Here is a 9,997-nt window from a genome sequence, read left to right on the forward strand (position 1 = left end):
AATTGGGTTTCAATTGATTTCATTTATTTGAAGACTAGAAAGAAGTTCCCATACTGATAATATACTAAGTAGTATGTTCATTATGCACTTAAAATGTTATCCTTTCTGGTCGGCCCCAGCCCATAGCATCCCTATGGACGAGAGAATGCAACACTGCCTCGTCCGTGCCATCCTCATAATTGTTATGTTTGAGCCCGTTGTTGTAGCCACTGTGTCACTTCACCTTGTTTATTAAAATTCCCTCAGGGGGAATTTTTAAATTTTTGAACTAGATTGGAAATAAATATTGTGGTAATTCTAAAAATATATGAATGGGTGACATTCAAAATTATGACAATTTGAATTTGTGGATTGAAGAACTCAGACCGGAATAGATTTTGTTATTTTACTCTGAATCTTATTTATGAAATTATTGGTTGTTTAAGATGAATGAGGGTGATGGTAAACATCCAAATGTGCATAAATAAAAATATAGATGTAATTGAAATCACACACAAGCACACAGTAACGCAGTCACAGTTAAAAATGCAAGAAATCTCAGTGGAATAATTCCAGAAACCATTTTATGAACCAAACGATGAAAGTAAATCTGCTGCTTTTTAAGTAAAAGAGCCCCGTGTCTGTCCAGAGGAGTCCGTGAAGCACTGTTGGATAAATGGTGAGCCGCTGATGACAAGGTCACAGTTCAAACCTAGCAGCCACTCTGCAGGAGAAATGTGAGACTGATGGTTCCCATAAAGTTTTACTGCCTCAGAAACGTTTTTAGGCTTAGGATCTCTGGGAGTCCGAATCAGCTTGATGGCAGTGGGCACAGGCACAGCAATGACTACTATTCTTAAAAAGAGTTTATTAGAAACATGGAATTAAGAGATTAGCATATTTCAGAATCAGATATAATAAATTCATAATAACTGCAGATGAATCCTACCAAAATTATGATATGTTTCATATTAAGCACTTAGGAATGAAATGAAAAATAAAACGATGACACAATGAATGTGTCAAGATTTGTGATGAAAAGGAAGGGCATGTAGCCACAAGGAATCTAGGGATTTCAGAGCAGAGCTGAAGAAGTGGGTCCACTCTTCCTCCCACTGAAGTGCTGCTCATCGTTGTGCGTATTAAAGGTTTCAGAACGTGCAATGTGACAATCCTCTGCAAAGATGGGTATGTGACAAAGAATCACTAAACATCTGAGGAAAGTCAAAACAACTTAGAGTGGAAAATAATGTATCAGAAGAAAAAGATGTAATATGAAGATTGACCATAATTTAATTCGGTTCATTGATATCTCTAGAGAGATGTTAGAAGCACCCTGGAAAGCCACAGGGGCAGTTCTATGCTGTGCTGAGTCAGAATCGACTATAAGACAATGCGTGGGTTTTTCTCTATTCGTTTTAATGTTTTCCATGGTCCATTTGTGAGGATGCGGGCATTCTCCACACTGGGTTTCAATTTCTACTGAAGGTTGTATTCTTTGATTTTCATTAGCAAGTGCTTCAAGTCCTCCTTGCTTTCAGTAAACCAGGCTGTCTGTGTTAACCAAATATCACATGTGGTTAATAAGCCTTCCTCAAATGCTAATGGCAGTCTCTTCTTAAAAGTATTATATTTGCCCAAGGAAACACACCTTTGATTTCATCACGACTGCTTTCTGATAACGTACTGTGGATCCACACAAAATGAAATCCTTGACAGCTAGTGACAAGAGGACGAATTTTAATCCTGATACTAGAACCAGAGAATTTAGTTCTTGAAGAGGCATTTTACAAAAGAATTCATTTGAGATCTTGAAAATCAAACTCTGTGGGGGACACACAACTGAAAAGTGGATGAAGGGAGACGTCGGACAGGGCAAGATATGACAAAATACCCATTTATAAACTATCAAGGGGTCATGCGGGAGGGGGGAGCAGGGAGGGAGGGGAAAATGAGGACCTAATGTCGGGGGTTTAAATGGAGAGAAAATGTTTTGAGAAACAATGTACAAATGCGCTTTACACAATTGATGTGTGTATGGATTGGGATAACAGTTGTATGAGCCCCTAATAAAATGTTAAAAAAGAAAAAAAAAAGAAGAAGAAAATCAAACTCAGCTTAAAAATAATAACGAATAGGCTGAGTGACTGTCATACCATATTGAAACGTAAAATATTAAGAAACTCAGAAATGGAACCAAGAACGCTGGGCGGAGCTTTCATAGTACGCATTTTCCCCGCTAGGAGAGCTTCAAGCAACTCGCTCTGAGTTAGTGCATCCAGTGGTGTCCCTGGGAAGGTTCTCTCTGGTCACAGTGAATATTTTTGTAAAATCAATTTTGCTCGCACCTCGTTTTCTGTGTCAATTTAAGAGAACAATGTGTAGCTGTAAAATTTTGTCTCCTGCTAGGGAAAAATGCGGCAGAACCTGTTGGGATGTTGAACACAGCTTACAAGGATAACGCTATGGGAAAAACTCAAGTGTACATGTGTTTTTCTCATTTCAAAAGCGAAATGTCGATACATGCAAAGCTCCTTTTGGATGCCCGTCAACTTCCCAAATGGACGAAAATAACGACAAAATTCCTGCACTCATGCTTGAAGATGGACGACAGGTCATTGAAGACGTGGGGAAGTTTTCTGGACTATCTTGAAGCTGAGTTCCGGGAATTTTAATGGAAGATTTGGGAATGAGCAGGGTGTCTTTGAAATTCGTGCCTCGGATGTAGACTGGCCAGCAAAAAGAAGGTCAAGGGGAAGCATGCCATGCTTTGAAAGAATAGCTCCAAAGTGACCCAGACTTTTTTCCCCCAAGGTCAACATGGTGCTATTCTTACAACTCTGATGGCAAACATCAATCAAGCCAGTGGAAGATGCCATGGTCACCTTGCCCAAAAGAGCTCGACATGTGACATAAAAAGTCAAGATGATGCTCATTTGTTTTTTTGATGTGAGGGTGATAGTGCATTTGGAGTTCGTTCCACCAGGTCAGACTGTTAATCAAGCTTTCTATTCAGAGGTTCTGAAAAGATTGTGTAACAGTTTCAATTAAAAAGGCCTGATTCGTGGCAGGAGACTGGTTTTGCCACACAGCCATGTCAATGCACCAATTTTTGGCAAAAAACAGCATGAGGGACATGAATGGACAGTGCTTTGACGACATAGACGAGGTGACGGGGAAAAGAAAAGGAGGGAGGTGCTGTCAACCGTCCAAATAGATGAGTTTGAAAAATGTTTCTAAGAATGGAATCACAGATTTGACAAGTGTATTAAGTGTAATGGAGAGTACTTTTATGGTAATAAGGTTGTTTTGTAAAAAAAAATTAAATACATAGTTTTGAAAAAAAATTCCAGTTTTTTGGGGATACCCCTTTGTATATTAAAATATTGACTATTTTAGCATTTTTAGCATTCTTTTTAAGTATAATTCAATGATATTAGTTAGGTTCATCATGTCATTTAGCTATCACCATTATCCATTTCCATTTTTGTAACTTTCTTAATGCAACAACTCTTGCTCTGCCCCTTGTAACCATCAATAAACTTGGCTAAAGTAAGCTGTTAAATTTGCGCACTCTTCTCATATAAGTGGGCTCATACAATATTTACACTTTCATTAATGATTTCATTCACTCAGTATAATTATTTCAAGGTTCATTCACCTTGTGGCATGTATCAGGACTTTATTTATCTTTATGAACAAGTAGTAATCCATCACATTTATGCATTTTGTTTGCCCATTTATCTGTTGATGGCTTTTCCACATTTTGGCTATTGTGAATAATGTCATAGCTTTGTACTAAGGTGAATGGATTTTCTAAGAATTGCCATAGTTAGTTTTCTAATCTTGAGGATTAAAAAAGATTTTTAACAAAACTACTTTTTTATGTTAAGGATTTCCAAATGGATTACATACCAGATGTGAGAATAAAAATTGACTTTGAAGTTTTCGGTGGGAGAAAATTATGCTTAAGGAAAATAATTTGATTGATGCTTATCTGTAGATATATTGAAACAAAAGATGTTTACAGATATGTATGGATGTTTTGAATTTATATTTGTAAAATTTAAAAATCTACTTATATGAATACTATAGAAACAATAGAAAGTAGAAGAAATGAGAGGATATAAAGTAGAATACTGTTTAGTTTTATGAAGTACTTTCTAGGAGATGAATATAGACAATAGAGAAAAACACTTTTAAATCTTTAACTTTTATTCAAAGATGGAATATGTGTGGGTTTTATTTTTTCAACATTATTAAGACTTAAAAAAATATTTTAGATAACATATTTCAAAATCATTACAATTTTAAAATGTTTTAAAATCAAATTAATTTTCATATCGATGTAATTCAATTTCCTTATTCTATTTTCTAGGTACTCAATATGGTTCTCAAGCTTGTTTTGAAGAAATTAATTCTAGGAACGATCAATTTGGAAACTGTGGCTTAAGCCCTAGAGGATTTATACCATGCACCTTTACGTAAGTAGTAAAACCTGTATACAGTTTTAAGAATAGATTATTTGTATGTATGACCTTAATTTAAAAATTTTGAATTAAATCTATAAAGTATAGTCATTTTGACATAAATTTCTATTATTTATAATCATTCCTACAAAGTTTTAGATATGATTTTATTCCTTCTACATGTTTATAAATTGACATAACTGGTCATCTTAACTTTGCATGCTGCTATTTTTTCCTTAACAGATTTTCATCTTTGTAGGGGTGAAATCAAGGGAACTTGATAATTTTCCAGAATGAATTAGTGGGTGGCCAAAATAAATTCAAATCCATATTTCACAGATGATTGTTTGCTATCCTTAGGTGATTGATTATTTCATTGTAAAGAAGGATAATAGTAAGCAGTATATTTTTGGTATTACCAAGACTGACATCAGTCACTTACAAAAGCACTTAAAGAAGTATTGTTCCATAAGTCATGCTATATAAATTTTAGCAATGGTTGTTTATTATGATTAAAATATGAAATTAAAATGTGATTGAAACATTTATTTCATTTGATGTTACTTAGATTTTTCAGTTTAAAGTTTAAAAAGTTCATGATATAATATATAGTCAAATATTGCATGAACATTTACAATTAGTTGGATTTTAATTATGCATATCTTGTAAAAATATCACACACCCCTTATAATTATATGGATTTAAATATACATATTTATATGTTATATTGAGCTAAACATAAGGCAGTTAATGAGTAATTGTTTAAGAATTTGTATACCAGTGATGCTAAGTAAGTGTGAATATAAGATAGTTCAAATAAAATGTGACTAGCTGATTTGAGGGTCTTAGCTACCTTTAACAGATGTATTCAAATGGAATGGTATATTGGAAGGAAGGAAAGCTTTAATTATGTGATGTGTTTATATGGTACTACAGGAAGCACTGAACATTTCCCAGAGTTCTTCTGTAGCTTTGGATAAGATCATTCTGGAAAATAATTTAAAAATTTGTGTAGTTTCTGATATACTTTTTATCAGTTTACACCCTTCACATAAATTTACTCCTTTATATGGAAATTTCCTTAACTTCTTGATCTAAATATGTATTTGTATTTCTATGCAGTTGTTCAGTTTCTTTCTTTTTTTTTTTTTGCAGTTGTTCAGTTTCATTGGGTGGAAAGTTGGTGTAAGAACTGATCAGCTGCACAGAAATACGAAATTGTAATTTGTTTCATTCTCATAGTTGATATCAGGAAAAAGTGGATATTTTATTATGTTGAACTGTAATTCGTACCATTAGACACACACTTCTTACTTATCTGATGCTGTGGGTTGGATTTGACTTGGTGACATCTAATCACAGCAATTACTTGAAACTAGGTGTATTAGTCTGGGTACTTTAGAGAAACAAATCCACAGAAACTAATGTATAAGAAGAGTTTTATATAAAGGGTAAGTGCACATCAAGAAAACATCTAAACCCAGTGCTGCTCAAGCCCACAAGTCCAACATTAACCCATATGTCTGACACCAAGCCACAAAGTCCTCCTCCATCTCACAAAACACACACTATGATGCTGACTGCAGGAGGAAAGATGACTCAGTGAATATGTAAGCATCTCAGTACTGGCAGGGTTCTCCACACGGCTGCTCCAGCACCCAGGGCTGCATCGGGGTAGGTCCATGTGCCTTCTCCTTGGGTATGTCTCGCAGGAAGTGAGTCATACCAGCTGAAACAGGGAACTGGCTAAGGCAATTGTACCCTGGTCCAACCATCAGAGAGCAAGAGACCCGAGAACTAGAAAGGCAAGGCTCACTGAGCCATGTATCCCTCCACCTTTTAATTAACCCCACATGTGTTTATCTGCCATGTTGACACAATAAACTTTAGCTAACTCACTGTGTCAGATCTCACAGGTAGAAAGGAAATCATCCTTCAGACTCCCAAATCAATCTAATGCTTCCGATGCCAGCAGCAAGTCAGGGGGATGACAAAATACCCGGACCACTCAACTGTTGGCTGCAAATGCAGGGTACCTTCTACTTTGTCGGTGGAGTAGTTCAAATCTCAAGTTTTTCCAGCTCTCGCCTTCTTTTTAACTCCTGCCTCTTACTAGTCTATAGGGTATGATAATTCACTAAGATGATTCACAGGACTTACAGATAGGAAACAAAATCGGAGGAAATAACTGAAGAGGTGCAGTTTGGGAAGATTCCTAATATGAAGTTTCCCCATCCAAAAGGACACATTTCCTTTCCCTAGGTATGGGTGTCTTTTGTTCAGTTGGAAGGTCATGGAGCTTCCATGACCACAAACTTTATGTAGTCATGATTGAGGCCCCGTTTGTAGGATGATTAGGGCACTCTGACATGGGCATGATGGATTGCATCATCAAAACCCCTTTTCATACTTCATAATTACCCACAAGATGGCCTTTCTAAGCCAGCCAGCCCCTACAAAGACACTTCAATTTCGCAGGAAATCACAGGGCTTTATTTGGAATAAACCCATGCATGTATCAACTGGAACCTTCAAAGCAGTACATCTTTTTGTTCTCTTGGCATACCCAATTATGAAACAGGGCACATAGGCAGTTTCTCTTAGGAAACGATGAAACACTAAATTCTATGGATAACATTAAATGTTTAAACCCATAACACCAGAGAGCCCCAATTAAGCCATACATTTTGTTTTTACAAACTTTAAAAATTGATAAAACCGTTGCAAGGATGATCAATTAAAAATAAAATAAAGAATATTTCACTCAGTATTGAATCAATTGTCATAGGGACTTTTTTCTAAATGAAAAAATAATAGTACCAATACACAAAAACATTTTAGAGGAATATAAAAAAGAAGCACCTCAAAAATCTTCTACTTAGGTAAATATAACCTGAACATAATAACATTGCTGAAAATAGGGAAAGAGGCTACCTGAGCAAATATGAAAGGAAAAAATAACAGTACTAAGGAAATGATTAGCAAACAAACCCAGCAATACAGAAAAAGTGATATTTAGCCTGCCAAAGTTGTATTCAAACACTCAAAAAACTGTCAATATAGCTCAGCAAATTAATGAATCAAGGATATAACATGTCATATAATATTTAACAAGCATTTGTAATAAAATCTCTTAGTTTACTAGTAACATGAAGAGAATTCCTTAATCTGATAAACCTTCTTTATAAAATAATCATAGCTAACCTTATATTAAATAGTAAATTTTTGAATAAATTTCTCCTGAAATCAGGAATTAGGTAAAGAAACCTGATTGTGTTACTCAAATTCAGTAATTTTCCTGAAGACTCTCCTACATACCAAGGGGTGAAAAAGAAACAAGAGAAAATTTGAACATCTGTCTATTCAGATGTCACCATCAAGTGTGTAAAATACACAACAAATAAACAAACGTTCCAGGTCAATTAAAATCAATAAGAAAATAAAGCATGATAACACAATAAAATTAATTTGTATATACTAGCTATATGTAACCTAAAAAAATCAGTACTCTATAGAGTGGTATTAATAAGATAATCTGATATTTAGTGTTAAATATAATAGTTAAATACATGCAGAAAAATTAAATTCAATGAAATCAATAAAAATCCAAAGAATGTTATATTTTATTTCTTGCTTGGAATTGAAATACTTCATTTAAAACTGAATGTGCAAATAAAATAGGTTGAGAATCACATAAACAACTCATTAGAAGAAAAGATTGGATATCAAAGGTTATTACAAAGTAATTATGGAGAATGGGAAAGAGGGAGAGAATCCAGCTGTAAGCTGTATTTCATAATTGGTCAGAGTACTTGGGCATAAAAGGATAAATAAAAATAAAATATGTTTATTCTCTTTCTCTCTCTCTTTCAATTACTAAAGAGGTCAAGCATACACCTGTGATCAGTGGAGGACTGCAGAGAGGTTCCCTAAGTAACACACACACACGTCTTATTTCCGTTAGGGAGCTGTCATACAAGTGAAACATTTAAACAGTGCCTGTAAGGGATCTGCTGGGTCAGTTACATTCAAGACAGAGAGATTATTCACAAGTTAATGGGACTGTTTTGGAGACTCCAAAATGGTAATCTTGACGTATTTTCTTAGAGGGCATACACCAACTATGGGGGGATATTAGGAGACATTTTTCATAATAGTGAAAACTGCATTGGTGAGACAGATCTAGGAAGGTTGCACTGAAGAATATTTTTCTATCAAGTCAGTGTTACCTACTCTTTCCTGGAGAGTAGCAAATTAAACTAAAATTCAAAGAAAAGTTTAAGGAAACACAATTTGGGTTCAGTGAAGATGCCAAATCTACCAAAACGATGCCCTCGAAGTTTTCCTAAAAATAGGCGATACATGCACTGCCATCTGTCAATTCTGACTCATTAATCCTATATGGAGTTTCCTAGGCTATAGATCTTTATAAGAGAAAATAGCAAAACCAAACAAAGAAACAAAACAATCCCAACCAAATAGCATCATCCTTGTACCTGTGGAGCCTTTTGTAGGTTTGAATGGTTCACCTTGGCAGTCCAAAATCTATCTGACAGTACCAATGAATAGTTTAGGTTTATTTGTTTTTCTGTTTGTTTAAAAAAGTTTGTCTTGAGCATTGTGCACTTTTAAGAACTATTTGTATGGAGCCAACTGGAAAAGACCAACTTGGAGACTATTTAGGAACCTAAAGCAGTAGTGAACTTATGTACAACTTACAGTACATAATCAGTATCAAGAAATTTTACACGAAGAAACTATGGAATGATGTATATTTTTCTGTGCATATTATGAACAACAAAATATATTCTTTTAAAACTCTTCTGGTTTGTTGTATTTCTCTAATACCTATATGCAAAACAGGAAAGTTTTAACATATATGATTATTGAATATAGTGACTAATCCCAATTCACTGCCTTAGTGGGCTCTCATTGGTTACCAGGGACAGTTGAAAGATCTACAGCCAACAGAATCCTCAGGGTAGCATGGCAATGTGTTCCTAACTCTATTTCTATCAATAAACATTCATTGTATTTATTCAGTTATCTTATTAATTACATACTAAATGCACTCAAACCAAAACCAAGCTCACTGCTATAGGGCCTATTCCTACTCATTCCAATCCTATAGGACAGAGTAGAGCTGCCCCTGTGGAGTTCCTAGACTGCAACATTTTACCAGAATAGAAAGCCTCATCTTTCCCACTCAGAGCAGCTGGTGAGTTTGAACTACTGACTTTACAATTAGCTGCTCAACCCTTAACCCACTATGCCCAAGCCAGTGGCTAAATACACATTATAGGATCAACCCCCATTTTCTATTATTCTATTATACAGCCTTTTTGAGGGAAAATTATAGCTCATAAGTAATTAAGAAGAAAATGAATATTATAAAAAGGGCAGAGGTTGATGTGAAAATAATGTGATAGTCTAAATTAATGTGAATCAAGCAGATCAGGGTAAAACATGAAATCAAATAGTAATACATATTACAGCTACTATTTATTTCATGGCAACGCTACCAGATTATTTAGTACTTTATAATTAAT

General features: G+C 34.9%; 1 protein-coding gene across 1 annotated transcript in view; it reads left to right on the top strand.

The window, feature by feature from the left end:
- Nucleotides 1-2,632, top strand: part of LOC101651370 (disintegrin and metalloproteinase domain-containing protein 2-like) — a 40,349-nt gene extending 37,717 nt beyond the window's left edge. The window contains exon 12 of the mRNA XM_030884663.1: nt 2,489-2,632. Within this exon, the coding sequence (XP_030740523.1) occupies nt 2,489-2,632 (144 nt within the window). The remainder of the gene's footprint in view (nt 1-2,488) is intronic.
- Nucleotides 2,633-9,997: the final 7,365 nt, after the last annotated feature.

The sequence above is a fragment of the Echinops telfairi genome, unplaced genomic scaffold (genome assembly GCF_000313985.2).
Source record: "Echinops telfairi isolate 266 unplaced genomic scaffold, ASM31398v2 ScPeMD7_9;HRSCAF=40, whole genome shotgun sequence".
Lineage (NCBI taxonomy): Eukaryota > Metazoa > Chordata > Mammalia > Afrosoricida > Tenrecidae > Echinops > Echinops telfairi.